Source organism: Haliotis rufescens, unplaced genomic scaffold (genome assembly GCF_023055435.1).
Source record: "Haliotis rufescens isolate VD_foot unplaced genomic scaffold, xgHalRufe1.0.p SCAF_19, whole genome shotgun sequence".
Classification (NCBI taxonomy): domain Eukaryota; kingdom Metazoa; phylum Mollusca; class Gastropoda; order Lepetellida; family Haliotidae; genus Haliotis; species Haliotis rufescens.
Window position 1 is genome coordinate 13,688,657 of NW_025963879.1, and position 24,197 is coordinate 13,712,853.

Consider the following 24,197-nt stretch of genomic DNA (forward strand, 5'->3'; position numbering starts at 1 on the left):
GAAGTCGAATTATAAATAGATCTTAAAAAATCGGGCCCACTCGCCTTTTTCCCTTACCTCTATAGACTACCTAAAGAGACTAGTCACGAAATGGATTCCCCCGAATGCAAGGCAAGATGACCTTTGGAATTGAGAGGAGCCGAGTGAGATATAAATATACAAACATTGATTCAGCAGAGTATAATGACGATAGGTTTCTGATTTAATTACGTATATTGCGCTCAAGCTTTGTGATAGTGTATCCACATATATCTTGACTCAAAGATTGTTGACGTTTGTGATCTGTCCGTTTGACGTTTCTCAGGACCAAATAAACACAGAAAGAGATTCCTAGCAGTGACGCGGCCTTCAAATGACCCGTTTTAATCAGAGACGTGTTGTTGTGATTCGAAACCTTTGTGGGTCAGTCAACTGGATAACTTTTCTATTCTCCATCTCGTGCCATGCTGATGTCATGCGTGGTTACATTCATTCAGTGATGTATGATATTGATGTTTGAGGCAGAGACGCCATGGGGACTATTGATGAACAATGAGAAGTGCTTAAGACTTCACTTATAATGAATATTCCTGCTCTTTTGTATTTAGAACTAAACTGTAATAAATACAACTCTAGAGAGTAGAGTAAGTGAGTGAGTTGGGTTTAACGCCGCGTTTAACACTATTCCAGTTATATCACGGCGTGTCAGCTTAATGTGGGAGGAAAGCCCGAAGTGATGCAGGTCTTAGACGTTTACAACTTCGGTGAAACCCACGAGCACGGGTATGTTGCTGACAAATTAGAAACATAATTTGGGCGAACCGGGATTCGAACCCACAATCATAGGTTTCTGGCGTGCCCAAGGGACGCAACTCTGCACAGCGAATCGCGGCGCCTTAGACGACTGGGCTACCCGTGCCCCCTCTAGAGAGTAGAGTCACGAGGTGTCAACACACTGTTGGAGACAAAGGTCACCGTGACATTATTTGTAGAAGTTATCACTTTGTTTAAACTAACGTGGTGTATAATATATGACATACCAAAGGTCATAGGCGGGGACCAATACTTGAATCAACGACAAGCCCGAGGGAAAGGTATATGGAATAGCACCTGAAAATTATTTTCATGTTTTTAATCAAAGTGTTCACGGGATTTGATCCACTTCGCGAGGTAAGACCCATTTTGTTACAATATAGATTTTGATTATCGATCACACTGAACGCCGCCATTTTGTTTGATGTAAATGCAAGTGATGTGAGAGGTGGAATATGATTGGTCATTAGGAGGGACATAGAAGGGAAATAACTCGTAATAGCCACTGGTGGTGCTACGATCGAGCCCAGCCATCCAGCCTAGTTCGGCAAGATGTATGCTGATTGACTAGTTCATGTCAGTTATTCCGTTGTTTTCATTTTTTGCAAAGGCATCAATAAGCTCAATAACGATGTGACGTCTTACCAACGCATTTTTGCAAATACTTTAAGTTGAGGTCACCAATTGTTCACGATACCACAGACATCGTGTGACATATCGTGACAGCGTAAATGGATATCTCCTAAAATAATGAGATCGGGAATCTTAGAAAAGAATTTTTAATAAGACTATGGGTAATATATACATCCCAACTTCAATGGTAAATTATACACATATACTATGCGATTAGACTGGATTAGTTAAACCGAATATTCGCTATATCCTATATCGACATCGACAAGAAGTATGCATTCGCATGCAGCTGGGAACACTCACAGTTCCTTCGAATAAACACAGAAAACTTCAGATTGATATATTGATATATGCCAGGAGATCCCCAGCATGTGGTGGATCATATTGCATCCTTTATTCTCAAGGGGAAACATGGAACATCTGCGTCTGAAAAGGTCATCAGGTCTTGAACACTAAAGCACTTGTATGAAAGAGCATGTTTACACCGCCATCTAGCACTAGATATAGTTTTAGGTTAATTTGAAAATGTTTTTGATTTAAAAATTATTTTTTAGGGGAGCCTATTCAGCAACACAATTATATTCAATTTAAAAAGATACCCCTGTTTTGTGAAATGTTTTCCCACTAGAGCTGCTATTGTGTCGCGAAACACGTGATAGTGTTGCAATACTGCTTATATATGTGATTGTGCCGCATTAGTGCCGTGATAGTGTCTCATTAGTGCCGTAATGGCGACGAGTTTGTGTCGTGATAGCGTGGAATCGGTGTCGTGAGAGCGCTTGATTAGTGAGCGATAGCGCCGCGTGTTTGTCTTTGTGGCCCCGCTTCAGTACCTTGATGGCGCTGCAATAGCGATGTTGATTACGTCGCATTAATATCGCGATTGAGCCGCATTAGTTTCTTACGTCGTCATGTTGTCCCTCGATGATACCGCGAAAGCGGAGTAATTATGAAAAATCCCTTGGGGAAGTTTCCCACAAAATCTAATGGAGGCCAAACAAATGGAGATGTGTACAAGTCAGACTCCCGGCACTCTGACACCTTGCAGTGCATTCATTGCATAACTGTTTATCTCCGGATGCAGATATACGCGAACACGACACTGATCGAGAATGTAATTCATACCACTGAGAATGCTCTATTCACTCACAGGGAAATGGTGTTATCTTCGTTCACCCAAACAATCCAAGGCTTGTTATCGTCCCTCCTCCCCACGACCAGACCGCTCAGTGTGTGAACAAAGGATTGTAGTCATTGCCTTCCGTAACATTCCACACACACACCAAGCTCACAGTGGAACATGGCGAGACTGGCGTATCTCACACACCTGAACACCGACTACACATAATTAGATTGCGGGAGATGTAACGAAGGACTGATTGCCATATGCGGAAGGAATGAGCAAAATAAATAACAGGCACTGCTCGGATATATTTTGTAATTAATGTATACAGAATTTCAGAGGACAATGATAACTTATATTTACGTACTACAAGTTCTTTAACTCGATATATCGGTTAAGACGGTGTTTCTTTGCCTTTTGAATATTTATCGAAGGCAAGGTCTAATATCGACAGTCCTCCTGTCTCCAACTAAAGTTAATTACAAAGTTCTCGCACACACACACACACACGCACGCACGCACGCACGCACGCACGCACGCACGCACGCACACACACACGTCTAATGCGCCGTATTCGGTCTACAGAGTTGCGTCCCTTGGGAACGCCAGAAAGCTATAATTGTGGGTTCGAATCCCGGCCCCGTATCTGTGCTCATTGCTTTCAATAAAGTGATAAACGTCCAAGACTTGCATCACTACGGGCTTTTCTCCCACAAAATTAAAGCTGACACGTCGTGATATAACTGGAATACTGTTAAAAGCGACGTTGAACCCAACTCACTCCCTCATTCCTGGTTAGAATAGGTCCCCAGTATCCTATGCTAGTCGTGGGGAGGGTGGGTCCAGTCGATGACCTTGTCCGTCATCATACACCGGCAGCGCTTGATGTTGATCAGAACCATTTATTTACATTCTGCCGTCATATAGATAGAATACTGAGTGCGGTGGTACATATTCGCACGCACCCCTTTGGTCATAATGGCTGATAGGACACAATCGGATATCGACGGCGAGGATCGTTGCTCACACTATCACCCTAGTTTGTCTCGCCCAGACCGAGCATCATCATCAACATCATCATCATCATCATCATCATTATTATTATTAGAAACCACACTTACCACGGTACTAGTATCTGCCCAAATGCATTCCAGTTATCATCCTTAACTCCCTGGGGAGTGTACAACCCATGCTGCCTACGAGCGCTAAAGGGTTTTTACATCCACCTCACCTATCGGGTACCCATTCCCTGCTGGGTGAACAGAGACACATTTGAACATTTGAAGTCACTTGCCTAGGGTGACACCACACGTTTTGACACTTGTGTTTCGGATGTATGAACGTATTCATGTCATGATAAGGTAACAGCTGAATCGGCGAGTAACAGCTGGGAAGAAAGCATTAAATGCATTAAAAATAATCCCGAATCCCAGATGTAATATACGCGGGTGTATATGGACATTCACTCCCTGTCTTGTTTACAACGTACAATAACACGGCAAAGATCACAAATTCTTATCACTCTCCTCCACGTAAACAGTGCAAATACCCAAGAGGAGGTCCTGTAAACAACACAAGACAACATGGCCTGACTGAGGCTTCCAAAATATCAGCGACCTTGTACCTCTAGACCTTATGGAACATTGCATGGCGCTTTAATGTTGAGTATCTTGGAGTGAGTTTCAACGCCGCTTTTAACATTATTCCAGTTATATCACGGCGTGGCAGCTTAATGTGGGAGGAAAGCCCGAACTGATGCAGGTCTCAGACGTTTACCACTTCAGTGAAACCCACGAGCACGGGTATGGTGCAGCTGCTGACAAACCTAGAAACATAATCGGGGCGAACCGGGATTCGAACCCACAATCATAGTTTTCTGGCGTGCCCAAGGGACGCAACTCTGCACAGCGAAACGCGGCGCCTTAGACGACTGTGCCACCCGTGCCCCCGAGTAACTTGGAAACATGCATTGTTTGTAGAAATACAGGCAAACCTAGACGGTAAACAACAAGTCATCCGTTATGCATGTTTATTAAATAATAGAGCTGTAAAGATATTAATAGAATTATTATCAATACAATTAGGGACCCATCATTTAATAGAGGAGAGGAGGATGCTATTTTTGTAAGAGACACGATGTTTTGGGGGGGCAGTTCTTAAAAATATGCAATCTCTTCTGTGATAGGGGAAATAAAGCATTTTAAATATTTTTACAACAGACATATTTTTCGAACAAGCAACATATTATTTTAAATGTTTGAGAAGAATATTTATTTTCAATATCCCAGCCCAGAATATCAACTGGTCGGTCACTTATCAATATTGGCTCCACGTTCGCTGTCGTCGTGAAAGTTAAATAAATCTTTATGGATGCATTATGTAGGTATGAAAAATATATATCTACGCAGCTGCTGGCTCTATATGTTGTATGCTATGGTGATGCATAAACACTGTGTGCTATTTTTGAACATCCATATCTCCACATTGTAATGTCAAGAGGAAATCTATGTCTCCGCACTGGCAAGGGGAACGTCTATACTGAACGACAAAAGACACGCGAAGAACAATTTCTAGATCATGTTGTTTTAATAACCTCCCAATGTTTGGACAAACTTTGAGTGGCAATATTTTATAGCGCTGTAGAAATCAATGTTTTGATAGTTAATTGGACTATCTGTATCAGATAGTTTGTTCCTGTGCAGGTTTGGTGCAATTCAGACGGTAGTCAGTATCGAGTGTGGGACAACTGAGTTAATATGAAAGTAACAGATATATGAAATAGTTCGTTCTTATGCAGGCTTTGTGCATATCGAGAGTGTCCGCCATTAGGTACTTTTTTATGATGTTCAAGGTTATTCGCTGTTCAATGCCTCAGACGGACATCATTTCAGCGTCTTTGCAACTTAATGAAAACATACGCTGTATGTCTGTGGGGTTCAGGTCTGGACTGAGCGCAAACCATGGCATGGTGACGATGTTGTGCTGTTGTACAACCACCTGAGTTATCCTGGCGGTGTGCAGTCGAGCGTTATCTGCTGAATTTGCAAGTTTAAATGTCTCAAGAAACAATAATGTCTGACAATATCCAAAAATGTTCTAGAAGAACAGTTATACCTCTACACATACTTTATGAGGAACATCTATACCTCTACACTGTTATCGTGTGGAACATCTATACCTCTACACTGACTTCCTGAGGAACATCTATACCTCTAGCGTGACTTCATGGGGAGCATCTATGCCTCAACACTGACTTCAAGAGGAGCATCTATACCTCTACACTGACTTCATGAGGAACATCTATACCTCTAGCGTGATTCCATGAGGAACATATATACCTCTACACTGACTTTATGAGGAACATCTATACCTCTAGCGTGACTTCATGAGGAACATCTATACCTCTACACTGACTTCATGAGGAACATCTATACCTCTAGCGTGACTTCATGAGGAACATCTATACCTCTACACTGACTTCAAGAGGAACATCTATACCTCTAGCGTGACTTCATGAGGAACATCTATGCCTCTACATGGACTTCATGAGGAACATATATACCTCTACACTGACTTCATGAGGAACATCTGTACCTCTACACTGTCTTCATGAGGAACATCTATACCTCTACACGGACTTAAAGAGGAACATCTATACCTCTACATGGACTTCATGAGGAACATCTATACCTCTACACTGACTTCAATAGGAACATCTGTACCTCTACACGGACTTAAAGAGGAACATCTATACCTCTACATGGACTTCATGAGGAACATCTATACCTCTACACTGACTTCAAGAGGAACATCTGTACGTCTACACTGACTTCATGAGGAACATAATGAGAACAGTATAGATTTTTGTGATTGACAATTAAATTATTGCACATTAAGAAATAAGCCAACTCAGCATTACAGAGCTCCAAGCCACCTAGTATTTCAGTCTCATATCCCCGGTACTCTCTGTCCACAAGGACAGGGCAGTGTACACTAGACTTACCTGACATTCTTATTAGACTTATGGACAAATATAAAATTAATGTAGATGGAAGATAAAATGGCAGGAGCCCATACTTCTCACACTAAACTTGAGCAACCAATATGCTTCGCATAACTTACTCCTTAGGATGACCAAAACCATATGTGCTGTCGGTTTGCTTGCTCAGGCGGGCTATCGAAGTCAAATTTCAGGGTTGAAGTTTAAGACCACACAGCTTATGTTTTTTTGCTAAGGTTGGATAACGGTTGTTAATCACGTGACAGGTCACACGCGTAAGCGATTGGACGACTCTTCATCGTGAGTGATATGACGGCCGTCACCAACGCCACAGATGAACAGTCAACATACCACTGAAATTTCAAAAGGACTTCAACCGTTCACAAACAGTGGCTACATTTTACAACTTCCAGGTCGAACAAAATGCAATATTTTTCAAGTCTCCAAAGTCCTGGAATAAACTGAAAACAGCACTTTAAACATCTGGCACATAAGATGTGGATGCAAAGCAGAGGTACGTCAACAAGAACACTTTTCTCAATTAACCCTTGGCAAAAAGTCTGGAAAATACCTTTCACGCAAGAAAGCGATGTGCAGGTGTCTAGCCATGTGTAGACATAACCATATGTGTGTTGGTTCCAGATATATTGCAAACACTGGGACGAGATACGGCAAACACTGGGGAGAGAGACGGCGAACACTGGGAAGAGAGACGGCAAATACTGGGGCGAGTGACGGCGAACACTTGTGCGAGAGACGGCGAACACTGGGAAGAGAGAGACACACACACACAAAAGGATGTGCTACCTGCTGTGTGTGGTTGAATGGCCCGACTTCCTATCTCTGCCACCTCTGACGTGCATGTACAGGCGGTGTGCATTGAGTAGTAGGTGATGGTTGCAGCCTCTCGCCATTAATATTACAGTCCTAATCACCTTCTCTTTGATGTCTCCTCTCAGCGAAGGAATGGACGCTAGGATCCTTGAAGTGCATATGTGAAAATTATAATTCTTCAACCTAAACTTCCTAAACTTCTGCCATCAAGAATATCATTTGTCTCCCATGTTTGGAGGCTTTCTGAAGTCTTGTCCCATTTTTGGTAATACATACCACGCTAGCAAAGCTGCGAAATCTAGTCTTGTTAACAAGGTCCTGTTTATCGGGTGTACGGCTTACAACCTCTGTTAAAACAAGTTTTCATTTTGTGCTGCAACTTATGGATATTTGAGTGCATAAATTTTAATGTGTTGTTGTTGTTCAGCTTGTGACCTGCATATTGGATTAATAAATAATTTATCCTTAAAAAAATATATGTTGCTTAATCTTGATATTCAAGAATCTCCCTCACACTGTCAACGAATAGGTTTGATGTTAATGTATGATTTGAATAAAGGTTGATTCCTCTCCTAAATGTAAGACATAACCCCTTGTAATATGACCCTGTTACGCTCCAACAGTCACATTGAGTTGGATAGCCACTTAAGCATGTGGCCCAACTTAAAATCTCATTATTGTTCTCTGACGAGCGCAATGCCTTCTATCGGAGGGGATTATGATTGCTTCTGTCTGGACTTGATGTTACCGACATTCCTTTACCGTGAAATAAACGGCCTTTACATATTAATACCTGCAATCATTTATAACCAGTTGTTGACAATAAACTAAAGACTTAAAGTAACAAATACCATGGACGATCTACTGTCACATGTACAATGATACTTCTCGAAATAATTTATCGCTCATGGTGTTTCTTAACTTCTTTTGGGTAGTTTATGTGTTGTGGTCCCTAAAATAGGTGTTGGCTCCTCGTTTCAGAGAACAAAATAGTATGTGGTGAAGCAGTGATCGAAAAACTATTCTCCAACAACAACATCAAGCATACACTACAATAAAAAGCTGATATTCGGAAATCCAAGATGGCCGCCAATAGGTCACCCTCGATTACCCAGCGTATTATATCTCCATTATATGAAACACACACTGGACACTTTGGCCACCAAAGTTTCGCCCAGATTCGAATGACACGACACTAAAAATAGCCATCCAATTACATTACGTGATATTGGTTTCAGGGATGTAACGATTCACAAGTACTAGATTCGTGTTGGCTCGTGTCAGCGCGTAGTGTCTAAAATACGACTGGACAACTAACATAAGGACACTCATTCCCATGTGTTGATACTCAAGAAAACATATTAACAACGCGTGTCGGTCTGACGTTGATTAATGAACAATTTGCATACTCATATATGCAAGGGGCCGATATATGGTTCTCAGTAGGAAGTGACAACTTGGAGACGATGGCTTGCAGTATATACAGTTTTACTTTATACATGTAGATAGATACATACAAATGACACTATGTGCCAAGACAGCACATAGTGGTAGTGCTTGTTGTCTTGGTGCCCCGGAGCACCCAGCCTAACCCTAGCTAGGCTAAGGGTAAGACCTTTCTTTCTCTCCTCTCTGGACCAAGGCTTATATAGCCAAGGTCACCTGACATTTAGTAAGTAATAAATGTAAATGTAAACAGTAAATCATCAGTGACATACTTGCACATCTTGTTCAGGATGGCAGATGGTCGATGTACACAAAAATGGGGATTAACAGATATGATTAGCATCTTATAAATAACAGCAATTAAGTGTTTCAAGGCATAAAGATGTCATGGCTCCAGGGTAATGAGCCTTTGCAATTAAATGTTCTTCAGACAATGGGTGTCGTAAATCAGTCGCTATGACAACTTCCCTCCGTTCCGTGAAGCTTGGACCCCAAGCTTACATGAGTTCAAATTGATATGTGTGACATAACGAAAACAACAGTGCAAAATGTTAACATAATCAATTAGATGAGTTCAGGATATTGTTGAAATACGTGTGCACATATACCTATCCAATGACGGTATGAAAGTTATCATCCAGCCAGTTTGATTTAGTGCCAGTTTGAAAACTAACCAAGTATTGAACACACAACGATATAACAAATATAACATTTGTTACATCAACCAAGTATTCTTTGTAATGTGCAATTTCACTACATGGTAATTACTGCTTTGCACAGATTCAATAAATATATCACTGAAGGTTCTTTGAATTCAGGAGTCTAGTTTGGCGGTGCGACTCAGTACCAAATAATGATAATGAGTAATGTCATAAAAAGTACAAAATAAACATCTCAGCAAATATTTCGCATAAAGATATTTGAAACCAGGAGTCTAGCTTTACCGCGTGACTCAAACGGTACTTGTGGGTACTATTGCCCTTTTAAGTACAATGGGTGCTCTTCCCGTGTCTTTGACGGAGCTTGCCCAGATATTGTGGGTGCGATGCCAAAGAAAAAAAAATCCTTAATTCCGACATCCAAACTCTGAAATGCTGAATACTGCTGTGCTGTTAATTACTTAATACTGACATACAATAAACATATGTGTAGGGGTGGCTCACCCAAGAATATCCATAATCTGAATTCAAAGTCCTAGACAATACATTCAATTTTGTACCAAACTGTGCACATTAATTACTTGTAACAAATGACAAGTTTTGTCGTTTAGATTTTTGAAATTACGAGTCGAGCTTAGAGGTGTGACTCGATAACCCTACAGCTTAGGTTTGTCTGGGCCCTAGCTGCAACTATATGTTTGGCGTGGCCTGGAGACATTTCAAAGATTCCCTACACAATAACTTCAAAGATCTAGCTTGACTAAAGACGTAATTTGGAGTATATTGCACACATACAAAACTGAATTTTGGAAAGACACATTTTGGCATTAATATACTGGCTTTGATTAAACATACCTGTTTGCACTATTCAACAGTCACACAATATATATCCTTGATTGAGTCCATGTAAGTAAACACAAATTAGTAAGTCCCAATGAGATATCTTGTACACAGTGTCCATCTTGTAGGTGCCCGTGAGGCGGCTTCTGTATTGTGCAGGGTCTGCATGAAGATGGCTGTGGTCGGATCTCTGTGGGATAGGCGTGTATACTTCTTTTCTTAGGTCATGTGCAGGAACGACATCTTGAAGGGGAAGTCTTAGCAGTGTTGCTAAGATATTCGAGCAGGGAAGGATTGGGATCGGAGAACTTGTTCTTGATCGGAGAGGTTCTTGTTCTTTCTTCAATCTTGTTAAAGGCCATTTCTTCGTTCTTGGTGATTGGCCCCCAGGAAGGTTGTATATCCTTTTAATAAGAGACTGTCACTTCCTACAGTTTTGTGAACCATATGCCATGCTGCAAAGAGGTACAGGAAAGGACAGACTAAGAAGTCTGTATTACCCGATAGCTCCACCAAATTATCAACGCGTGTCGGTCTGACGTTGATTAATGAACAATTTGCATACTCATATATGCAAGGGGCCGATATATGGTTCTCAGTAGGAAGTGACAACTTGGAGACGATGGCTTGCAGTATATACAGTTTTACTTTATACATGTAGATAGATACATACAAATGACACTATGTGCCAAGACAGCACATAGTGGTAGTGCTTGTTGTCTTGGTGCCCCGGAGCACCCAGCCTAACCCTAGCTAGGCTAAGGGTAAGACCTTTCTTTCTCTCCTCTCTGGACCAAGGCTTATATAGCCAAGGTCACCTGACATTTAGTAAGTAATAAATATAAATGTAAACAGTAAATCATCAGTGACATACTTGCACATCTTGTTCAGGATGGCAGATGGTCGATGTACACAAAAATGGGGATTAACAGATATGATTAGCATCTTATAAATAACAGCAATTAAGTGTTTCAAGGCATAAAGATGTCATGGCTCCAGGGTAATGAGCCTTTGCAATTAAATGTTCTTCAGACAATGGGTGTCGTAAATCAGTCGCTATGACAATATTATCTAGCTTGAAGTTTATTCTGACTCGAAGTAAAATCCTTAGTCCTGCAGCATGACTGTGGAATATATTTATTTTATGAAAAAAATTTGTCTAGAAACGTATACAAAAGTAAGTCTAGCCATCTCTAGCTAGTTCTATTATCGGCATAGCGAAAATTATTTTTTCATTTTAGAGTCGAGAAGGGTATTGTGTAAAATAAGATTTCATAGACTAAATGCTATTCTATAGAATCCTTTTCTTTTAAATATATCGAGGGCTCGCTCGATCGAGGTCGCTATTTTGAATGTAGATCTATGCCGAACTCGTAGCTCAGTCATTTTGAGAGACACAGATTCAGTGCAAGGTTAGCTATACGGGAGATGGTGATGATGACGCCACTTCCACAACGAGGTGTTGGCGCTGGATGGGTCCAGTGTATGTAAACTGCCGGCAAAAGAAAGAATACACCCATGTTTGATGGTGGCTAAAATTGAAACAAAGAGGTAATGGTTATTCGATGCTGATGTATTTGTTGCGGGTATCATAACTTTTTTTTACCTTATGTTTGCAGTGTTTCGGGGACAGTTTTCAGCATATTAACATTTTGATACCTTTGTACTTTTTGGTCAAGTCCAACTGTCAAGTGTATACTAGTTTTTGCAAGGCAGTTTATGTCATAATATAATGGAGCGATAGTAATATGATGAATATTGAGGAAGACAATAAGTCGGACAAAATATCGTACCACAGTGGCTTATATTGAACAGGTACTTCATGCACCCAGTGACCCATATCCAGACATGTTGGTTTACCTCCGCTGGTACCAGATGCAAACAGATCATACAACATATGTTATGCGCCTGCAGAAGGCAGCAGTTTGTTTATCCAATTTCCTTGGTAAATTATTTCAAAATGAATTACAATAAAATACATCTTGCTTCCTTTAGCATGATGAAACGAGTATTTTGTGATTACATAAAAAGGTCTGCAAACATTTCTATATCGCATACTTAAACGTTATAGGATTTAACAGCCAATATGACGATCTACCATTGCGTATGCAAGGCATGTGGTCGCGGCATAAGTGCTCATTAAGAGACAAGTGTTCTGGAAGCACGTAACCTCTGTGAGGAATTCTACCCTAGCTGCTGCCATGGATTGCTTGTGTTAGATTCGACCTGTGGGCCTCCCACGCTGTGGGGGATGTTCCAGTAGGCATACTGTTGAAACCATACATCACAACGAGGGGAGCCAAGAAAATATCAGACTTAACAAGCTGGGATAGAATCAAACTGGGCAACGTGCCTGAGGAGCGACTGCCCTTACCACATGGCTACGAAACCGCCCATAATTACTGAAGAGTGATAACAGGCGTATATGTTTCAAGGACAGAATTGCATCATCTGCAGTTTGAATCTCGAGCATCCTAGCTTCAGTAGTCCGCCCCACTTATCTGAATCTTGTCATGGCAAGTCATGGCAGTTCGAGGTGCAGAGTTGCGTCCCTTAGAGGGGCCGAACCACAGATTCGCCATGATGTTTTTAGGTCTGTCCTAGTCAGGCGCCATGACTGTGGAATTTATTTCTTTTAGGTATTTTTTTACTAAAAGCCTAGGCAAGTCTAGATCAAACTAACCAAGTCTAGTTTGCTTATGAAAACAGCAGAAGAGGAAAGGTTCTTTCGAAGAAAGAAAAAGATTAGTTCAAAGTCATGTTTTCTTTGACTAAGTGTTAGTCTAGTCCTACCCGTGCTCGTGGATTTCACCAAAGTGGTAAACGTCTAACACTAGAATCACTTCCGGCTTTCTCCTCCCACATCAAGCTGACACGCCGTGGTACAACAGAAATACTGTTCAAAGCGGCGTTAAACAAAACTCACCATCTCACTCAACGTGTAAAGAGAAGCCAAAAACAGCCTTCCTATCAACAGAGCTACTGGTAAGTGAATGTGATAAGCACCGCGTGTGCATGTAAATAAACCTATGTTGTATAAAGCACCCCTGTGTGAATGGCGGATCTCCAATCATCTGTGTGTCTTGTTTACCAATCAAGTGTGAAATTAGTTTCTGCAATGGGCACTACTGTGGTGCATGAAACTAGTTTCATACCTGAAATATGCAATCGTAACATCTATCAGCTTTCACACATCTATAGACAGGATGGCAGCCTTCCTGCCAAATATATACCGGTTTCTTGGTGGGAATTCGCAACCCTCTTTCCCCAGTTCGGTGTTGGGTTTCAGAAGACAGAAGCCCGGTTTTCACCAAGCATAACTCAGGTCAACTTGACCTTTCGTATCAGCCACATCGTTCCTCTCTGAACTTTAACCCCTAAGGTCGAGAGGTTAGGTTGTGCATGCAGGAGAGGCAGAAAGCAATACGTAGACATTCTTGTGTGACCACCTTCATTTCATTTCCTCTCGCAGATGAATCACCTGTGACCCGTGTAAACCTCACGCTGGGCTGAAACCCAAATCTTTTCTCAACACGAAATAAACCATCTAAGGTTGCACGTATGCTGTTGCCATGGTAACATTAAGACCGATTGATGTAATGGATGGAATTGATTTATATCTGATTGACATAAAATGTTACTTTACGTGAGACGGCCAGACTCGGTCTCTTATCTTAATTACGAAGGCTAGCGTATCCCCCAATTCTATTGACAATGGTAATGCCCAAACTTAAAATGACTTAAACAAAGCAATTATTTTAATGATGCACGCGGAGAAGATATGATTTCATGCATCCTACAAAAAGGAAAAGAACAGTGGGGTGGCCTTAGTGGCTTATGCATTGATTCATCACACCAAAGGCCTGGGTTCGATTCCACACAAGGGAATCCCATGTGTGAATCCCATTCCTGGAGTCCGCTGTCATAATATTTCTGTAATATTACCAAATCACCACTCACTATCAAAGACAGATGTGCGCCATGACTGTGGAATGTATATATTCTTTTCATATGTTTTTTTTCTAAAAGCCTAAGCAAATCTAGTTCAAACTAAACTAAGTATTATTTCCTTGTGTTCCTAAAAACAGAAATGGAGGAAAGGCTCTACTGAAAATTACAATTATATTACAATTATTTTAAAGAAATGTTTTCATAGACAAAGAGTGAGTCCGTACCAAAGACAAATATGCTCTGTTACTCTCTGTTCAACATAGCCGATGAAAATTACCGTCTAACCTTGTCAATATTATTTTTAATTATTAATTTGTCAGTTGTTGCATGTCATCACTATTTCTGTATGAATGCTTGGTACTGTTGATTTGTTATCCATCTATGCGATGCTGCACCTGTTCCTAGACGCAACACATCGTATTGTATCTTGACTATTTGGCGTGAGGTAACTGTGGTTCCTTGCCCACACGGCATCTGCGTGAGTGAGTGAGTGAGTGAGTTTAACGCCGCCTTGAACAGTTATTTAAGTTATATCCAGACGGATCAATTTAATGTGTGAGTAATGCAGGTCTTAAATGTTTCAACTTCAGTGAAACCCGCGAATATGGCTTTGGTGCTGGCAGACCATGGATCATAATCGGGATAAATCCAGGATCCGAACCCACAGCCAGCAGATCCTGGGCTGGCTAAGTTCACTCTGAGTTACGAGTGAGTGAGTGAGTATGGTTTTACGCATGGGGACACCAGAAATGGGCTACACACATTGTACCCATGTCGGGAATCGAACCCGGGTCTGCGGCGTGACGAGCGAACGCTTTAACCACTAGGCTACCCGACCGCCCCCTCTGAGTTACGAGGTCTACTTGTACAAAATGTTGACTATATAACCAAATTCGTCTTAATTACGATATTGTGTTTTATGTTACGTTTAAGAAATATGTGGTTATTACACCATAAAAATATCATGATTATTTTATATATGTTTCCACGATAATGTACTCTGCATTGTTACATTTTTTATCATTTCTAATTTGAATACACATTGTGTACCAAGGTTACACAAAACATGGAGTTAACGATATACTTCCCGCCACACGTATTTGGCGTTTGTTTGAAAGTATCATTTAACAGGCTGCAGTAATCAAGGCCAAATATCACATACGTTCCTCACTGTGGAGTTCCCCCATTGTACAGCGCCCAGGCGGCATCTATTTATTCTCCGGCACGTGATGCTGCTGCTAAGTGTATACTCAGTGAATGTGTCAGAATGAATGTCTCATTGTTTACTAGGCCGTCACAACACCCCCGCCCACACCGACGCCGTCTTTAATACCTCCCGAACAACCAGCTGCAGATGACTAAGTGGGCCAGCCTATCGCTCCGTGCGAAATACTTGCACGCATCATGCGGTAGGATTCGCACTCTTACAAACTATCTGGATTCTCGAAATGAATATACCTTCAGAGTCCTCGGATTATAAATTATATCATTTTATATTTTAATGCAGTCATGCATGTTCGTTTGATTTATAAGGAGTTATTTTTTGTTGTTGTTTAACGCCGCAGCATTCCAGCAATAAAACGTCGGTCTGTAACTAATCGAATATGGACTAGACAATCCAGTGATTGACATCATGATCATTGGGTACGATAACATGCATTAAAGAGCCTGACCACCCCATCCCGTAATAGGCCTCTTGCGTACATGCTTGCCCTAACATGTTCCAAAGAGGTGAGTGAGTGTGTTTGGGTTAACGTCGCTTCAAACAGTATTTCGGTTACATAACGGCTATATTTAAAGCGACAGAGAGAGTATAGACAGACCAAATATCACAATTAGCCAAAATAATAATCATATTTAAGGGCTTAACTTAGCCTACAGCATTGTACCAGTGGTTGATAGTATAAGCATCAATCGACGTCGTATGTCGACACAAAACATCCATCAATTCATGATAGTATTACTCAGATATGGTAGCATCGACACATCAGAGGACGAAGTGGTATTCATGAATTATTTCTGTCCAAATTCAGCTACAACACACAAACACCTCATCCAGCTGAACACCATATAGAGCCGTGTGTATACTTGACGGAGGAACCCCAGAAGAAGACTAGTCACACCCACCACCAGATCGTGTTATCTCGTACCTGCTACATGACTTTATACTACTGGGATCTTGGAGTTCAGGAAACTCCTTAGCGAGTCCCGCGGCCCATATTTCCTGTTGTCTGCATGGTTGACCAAGTAACACATAGTGAAGCGGGCAGTGGGGAAGTCCAGCATTAGATATTCCTGGGGGTCCTGGGGTTTTATCGAGAAAAAAATATTGTCCCAGAATATTATTGAAAAATAATAATGCTTTGGACAATTGAAAAAGAAATTGTCTGCCCCAAAATTTACATTGTTCCATGGTGTTTTACTTTAAACTATTTTTTGGGCTCATATTTTATTTATTTTTTAAACATCCAATCTCCATTCAAAACCCCAGCGCACTCTAATGATCCACTTAATCCACGATATGGTGATGACCGACCTAGTTCAGTTGGCATTTCCTAGTAAAGATTACACTCTATTAACGCGGAGACTTAGCTCGTTGGGTTCTGACATCTGATTAAACCGGATCAAACTAGCCGGAACCAATTCCGAATGGAACTATGACGTCAAGGCAGCTGCATGCGGAGAATGTTTGAGACAGCCAAGAGAAGGACTTTTACGAAACGAGGGTAACAATGGCTGAAGAGGATGAAGAGCAGTGGATGGTCGTGGGTTCGAATCTTTCTCTGTTTCTATGTCGCCAAAGGGGTAAACGTCAAAGACCTGCATCACCTGCTGACACACCGTGATATAACTGAAATACTGTTCAAAGCAGCGACAAACCAACCCCACACACTTACTCAACATGTGGTCACAACTGTAACATACTTCCCTATTCAGTTTCAACAGAATGTAAAACAGTGAACGTGTGAAATATATATTAATCTAAAGCCGGAAAAATATTGTTTGCAGTGATATTTTCAAACCGTGACCAGTTCACAAGAAATACTTGGATCTATGTGCGTCTTATTTCGTCACGTAGATGTTGGGTAATGCCCTGTACAGGAACAGCGAGCACGTTGGATGCTATTATTAGTTTATAGTAAACGTCTGAAGCACCAGCGAGACCCCGTGATGGAAATGTCAAGTTCATGAGATCTGGTATGACCTGCTGTTTACAGAATCGTGGTTGTCTAATGTTTTAACACACACCCAAAACACAACCAGATTAATATCAGAGCGGTGTGTGACGTTGAGGTTGAGGGGAGAGCTTAGTTCATATAGCCGATAATACGTTACAGTATATGTGATGAGGAGTTACCATATGCGGTGAGACCAACTATACGCGGCATGGTGTTATATACAAGACGTACCTATACGCGGTATTTTTGTTTGTTTGTGTGTTGTTTAACGCCGCACTCAGCAATATTCCAACTTTATGACGGCGGTCTGTAAATAAATCGATTCTGGACCAGACAATCCAATGAGTGACATCATGAGCATCGATCCACGCAATTGGGATACGAGGACATGCATCAACCAAGTCAGCGAGCCTGATAACCCGATCCCGTTAGTCGCCTCTTACGACAAGCATAGTCGCCTTTTAAGGCAAGCATGGGTCGCTGAAGACCTATTCTACCCCGGATCCTCACGGGTCCTAGACGCGGTATGGTGTTATATACAATAGGACGTTACTACATGTTTGTTTCTTTTGTTTTTGTTATATCTTTTTAATTCCACCTATATGACGGCGACCTGTAAATAATCGAATGTGGACCAAACAATCCAGTGATTGATATTTTGAGCAACGATCCCCGACGTCGGGGTACCAGGGCACCAATCAACCAATTCACAGAACCTAAACCAACCGATCAATTATTTGGCTCATACATTCAAATAACATGGTTGTCGCGTGAAGTTGATATATAAACATACTTTTAGAAATACTAGCACCTGTGTCCACACGTCACACGCTTGATAAATGTAACAGCACCTGTGCCGAATCGAACCGAACAGTTGACATTCATAAGTCAACCCTGTATGTTTCTATCGCCACTTTGATATATAGTAGTAACTCTTTGAACTCAATTCTTGTTATCATATTTAATGGGCAACGTGTCTCCAATCAAAATATAAATAACCTGCCGGGTATTCAACTATGTCTGGTGAGAGCTAAAAAAACAAGAAATTGTTATTTGATGGTATTTGATACGGGTATCATACTTGTGCCTGGGACCTTATGTTTGCAGTGATTTGGTGGATGTTTTCAACCAAGTACCGTTTTGATAACGTCTGTAATTTTTTGGTCAAATCCAATTTTCAAGTGTATGCTTTCTTTTGCCTGGCAGTTTATACAGGCAATAAATCTGATCTGATTGTATCAGCGCAGGCCCGTTACCAAGACTTACACCACCGTTTGAGCTTCTTCATAACTTCCCCGCGAGGTGAAACCCACGAAGAGCTTGCTATAGTCCTCATTTGGCAAAGGTTCAACGGCGCGATGGCTGCCTCAATCATATGATGTGTCTGTCAATTCCCTGCTGAATTACATCCCTTCAAATAAACTGATGATAAACACCCGACTGAACAAATACACATGGTCTGCATCTCCCCTGCCTCACCGACGTGCTGCATCCTGGAGACTGGCTTCTGCAGGCCGGAACGTGGGGACGAGCATCCTACGTATATATTGGCAGTGTTTCTGGCGCCAGTGATGAAAGATGGGATGCACCATAACTCAAGGTTCCTGTAGAACATGGACCATTGGCGTTTTCTGTTTGTTGGATGGGTTATGTGTCACTTGCTGAGTTGACGTAAAGGTTATTCCTCACTTCGGATCACAGAGTGACTGTATGTCACGTACAGGACAAAACATCGTCACTTCCGGAAGACCCTGGACGGTGTGTCTGTTGTCTATATGTTATGTCTTATTTGACACCTACAACACTTCAGATCACAGAAGGGCTCAATGTCACGTCCAGGACAAAGTATGGTCACTTCCGGAAGAACCTGGACGGTTTGTCTTTAGTCTATATGTTATGTCTTATTTGACACCTACAACACTACAGATCACAGAAGGGCTCAATGTCACGTACAGGACAAAGTATGGTCACTTCCGGAAGGACCTGGACGGTTTGTCTTTACATGTTAGTCTGTATGTTATGTCTTATTTGACACCTACAACACTTTAGATCACAGAAGGGCTCAATGTCACGTACAGGACAAAGCATCGTCATTTCCGGAAGAAACTGGACGGTTTGTCTTTAGTCTGTATGTTATGTCTTATTTGACACCTCGGCATTTAACGTAAAGCTTATTGTTCACGAAATGACACAGAAGGACTCTATGTCACCTACAGGAAACAACATCGCCACTTCCTGTAGAACATGGGCGGTTTAAAGGTGTATTTTGTCTATGTGTCAAGTGTAACTTGTCACATCAACGATTCAAGGTCATTCGTCACGACACGGCACAGTGGTCGGCACGCCCTGTAGAACATGGGCGGTTTAAAGGCGTACTCTGTCTGTATGGTGTGTTATTGGTCACATCAGCGGTTCAAGGTCATTCGCCACGACTCGGCGCCGAATGACTGAATGTCACACACAAGGCAGAACACTGTCACTGTCTGAAGAACATGAAAGGCTTGAAAGTAACTTTGTGACATGCTTTTCGCCACATACTCTGGCTGATGCACGTCACCGTATTTGCATGGATCAATGCTCGTGATGTCAATCACTGGATTGTCTGGTCCAGACTCGATTATTTTTACAGACCGCCGTCATATAGCTGGAATGTGCGGCGTTAAGCAACAAACAAACACTACAAATTACAGAGGGACACGTACATGACTTTGACACTTTGACACATTCATGAACTGCTTGAAGTGTTTGTTTTTTTAAATCTTTTAAAAAAAAAAAAACTGGTTTGTTCCCGAAACATTTTTGGGGAAATAATTTGTCCTTACGTTTTACACACAAAATCACTCACTCACTGCGCATGCTGAACGTTCAGAAAAAATGTTTTGTGGTTCATAAAATACCTTGACACTCCCTTCCAGCGAATACAAATTATCACATGTTTTTAGTAAGTTTAAGACATTATCATAGAGAATATCCGTTGTTTTAAGCTTTTAAGGACACATCCTTGGCATGAATAAGTTTACACATTGTGTGTTTAACTTCCGAATGAATTCATTATCATGTTCATGTGTTCATTAATATGAGCACGTTAATTCTCTTGCCGCCTTATGCAACTAGAGCTTTTGGCGATGATAATGTTGGACTATTGTTCGTTTATACTATGAAACGTGATTTGTTCAAGACATATTACTTTCTGGACGATTTTGAACATTTAACTTTCTGTTCTTCTTGAAAGGGAGTGAGTGAGTATGGCTTTACGCCGCTTTTAGCAATATTCCAGCAATATCACGTCGGGGGTCACCAGATCTTCTTGAAAGAGTGTCAAGATAACTAGAATACGATGTTATTTATTATCACGCGTAAGTTCGGTTAAATCTCATGAATAGTCGTTTGCCAGTAGAGGATGTCATTTCCGTTCATCTTTTTGTATTTACTTTGATCTACGCGCTTGTCGTCACTGCTTGCAGATGAGAAGAGATTCAAAGGCGCTTTCAGTCTCGACTGAAATACCAAACAACTGTCAAAATAAGCATTTTTTTCTTAAACGCTCTTCGTCACTGCTTGAAGTTTTCAAACCGAAAACAGCTCTGTCAATACACATACGTCTAGAAATGCTTACGAGCACGTTTGCTTCCGTGAAGGCTGACCACATGTAGTGTAATAAATACGCTGTTTAGTTTGGGTTTGGGACATAAAGTCACTAATTATTTTATTATTAGCTGCCTTGCCATCTACTAAGAGTCGATCATTTGAATTTCGGGGGTGGTGTGGGTGGGTGGGGGGGTGGGGGGGGCTTGGAGGGGGGGGGCATCGGGGGTGTAGGATTTGATTTATCGAAAGGTCGGCCCCTAATGCATACACGGAGGAGTTATATTATTCCTTATCTCCTGGTAATTGACACAAGATTTATTCCACATGTTTAATGTATTATCTTGATATTGTGTGGCACGCGAAAGCTCGATTTGCAAGTTATCACTTAGAACGCCCTCTCATGTAGATTTACAAGTAAGCTTATTTACAATTAATATGTTATGCATAGTTTTTGTCAATTTCCAAATATGCGCAAAATCACAAAACTTCTATTGTATGACAATAATATTTCTACTGTTAAGAATGAGAGCGAGATTTCTACCACGGATGTTCACGGGTCTACTGGTTAATGTACTGTGTTACGCGTCATAACGGTAACGCATGAACATGTGGATTTGCATAGGATTTGTATGACAAAACCTCTCATTTTAAAATTACAAAAAACGCTTAAAATCTATTTCATTCATTATATTGTAGTTTTTTTTAGAGGTAGGCTGGTCTGCGATGAAAAGAAAAAAACGAAATGTGTTATGAGTCATCATCATTGAAGAGACATGTCCGGTTCAGAAACGCTGGGTGGGAGTTTTGTCATCGTCAGAATGACCAAGCAGAAGCTAGTGTGGTATTTACACTTCTGTACAAAGTAAACCATATTATTTTGGTCTCGTCTCACTGAAAAAACCGTAGAGTAAATATTTTATAAACAATGCTCTTCTCACCCCTTTTCAGATCTAACATCCCATTCTCACCCCTTCTCATATCTAACATCCCATTCTCATCCCTTTTCAGATCTAACATCCATTTCTCATCCCTTTTCAGATCTAACATCCCATTCTCACACCTTCTCAGATCTAACATCCCATTCCCACCCCTACTCAGATCTAACATCCCATTCTCACCCCTACTCAGATCTAACATCACATTCTCACCCCTTCTCAGATCTAACATCCAATTCTCACCCCCTTTCAGATCTAACATCCCATTCTCACACCTTCTCAGATCTAACATCCCATTCTCACACCTTCTCAGATCTAACATCCAATTCTCATCCCTTCTCAGATCTAACATCCCATTCTCATGCCTTCTCAGATCTAACATCCCATTCTCACCCCTTCTCAGATCTAACATCCCATTCTCACTCCTTCTCAGATCTAACATCCCATTCTCACACCTTCTCAGATCTCGCATTCCCTTTAGAGATCTAACATCCCATTCTCATCCCTTCTCAGATCTAACATCCCATTCTCACCCCTTCTCAGATCTAACATCCCATTCTCACACCTTCTCAGATCTAACATCCCATTCTCACCCCTTTTCAGATATAACATCCCATTCTCACTCCTTCTCAGATCTAACATCCCATTCTCACACCTTCTCAGATCTAACATCCCATTCTCACACCTTCTCAGATCTAACATCCCATTCTCACCCCTTCTCAGATCTAACATCCCATTCTCACCCCTTCTCAGATCTAACATCCCATTCTCACACCTTCTCAGATCAAGCATCCCATTCTGACATTTCACTCTTCCAGCATCCCATTTTCATCCCTTGTCAGCTCTAACATCCCGTTCTCAGTCTCAGTTCTAGCCTGAATTAGGCGTCTCTAGTGACTCCCTTAAATCATTACAGTTAAGAAACCATGCGTCTTTATATGAAGGGAACGTAAGCTATATATGGATCTTGAGTGGGCTGTTGTTGAACTGGTTGAGTGAGTGAGTGAGTGAGTCATTGTTGTTTAACACAGAATATCACGTGGTACAGGTGACCGAGTCTGGACAAATGTGATTGAATGTACGAGCAACATTCCAGGGGTCACAATGACATTTAGGCCACACATCGTAGCCCACTGATTCCCAGTGTGCTCTACAGCATGATGTACTGGGGACCTATTCTAGTGTGAACATAATGAGTGTATTGGCGATGGAGAGCATCAAATGACTATATACATTTACAGTATGTTTTTAAGCGACAGACGTGTATGTCAAGTATTTACCAAAAAGTAAGTAAACAATTTTATTTCAGAGACAAAGTGTAAGGGCACATGGCGATGAACTATACAACCGAATTATTTAATTTCAATACAGTTTACATCCTAGAGATTGGTCGTGGCCATGAAATGACGCCAGTTTAGGCTTGCCAGCCTGAAGGTACAAACTGAAGTGGGTAGGAATGTGCATTGCTGCACCGCACGGGATCCGCAGCCCATCACACACGGGCTAATTCGCAGGAAACGGCGAAGGGGGAGAGGGGGGATACCGCCCCGGGACCGTCTCGAGTGTCATGACAGAAACTGACCCCATGCCCTTGTTACCATGCCAACAGATCTATCTCGGCGTTCCCTTTTTTTAAATTTACTTAACTCCATTAACCAAACTGAATATTCACGACAAGAAACACATCGCACCAGAATGACCCATGGTCTCAACGCCATTGGAATAAGTTGGTCCGGCTGAGTGCCGCCGCCGTTCTGGGCATGGCGTGTAATGTCACTAGTTAATTCCAAGTGTGATGGACCTACCTTTGTTCCGGCTGTATGTCGTATTTCTCTCTGTGCATCATGTTGACGAGAATTCAGGTAAAATCCACTGAAGTGTACTGTTGAATGTGTGACTGCCAGATCCCGTCACTCCGCGAACATATTTAGACCTATACCTATATAACGCGCTTTCCGGGCGGCTGCTAGGCAAGACGGACTGCGCATGCTCCGATGATGCTGTGTTTACAGTGGTATACTTATCGCTTTGAATTTTCGAACGCTGTTGTGATTTTTTAGTCTTCCCGTTAGCACATTTATTACAAAGGGGTGAAATGAATTTGTTATATCTATAACAGAGCAAAGTATGTTGGTTTGTTTTTCGTTAGTTTTGTTATTGTTTTAGACTAAATTGTAGTCTCTGAAAATGAACTATTTAAATTATAGTTATTAAACA

At 41.4% G+C, this 24,197-nt stretch overlaps 1 protein-coding gene across 2 annotated transcripts in view; it reads right to left on the minus strand.

The window, feature by feature from the left end:
• LOC124148296 (hemocyte protein-glutamine gamma-glutamyltransferase-like) overlaps window positions 1–23,952 on the minus strand; it is a 44,411-nt gene extending 20,459 nt beyond the window's left edge. For both annotated transcript variants that reach the window (XM_046519317.2, XM_046519316.2), the window contains exon 1: window positions 23,786–23,952. In XM_046519317.2, coding sequence (XP_046375273.1) covers window positions 23,786–23,826 — 41 coding nt within the window. In that variant the 5' untranslated portion in view covers window positions 23,827–23,952. The remainder of the gene's footprint in view (window positions 1–23,785) is intronic.
• Between the last annotated feature and the right edge of the window lie 245 nt (window positions 23,953–24,197).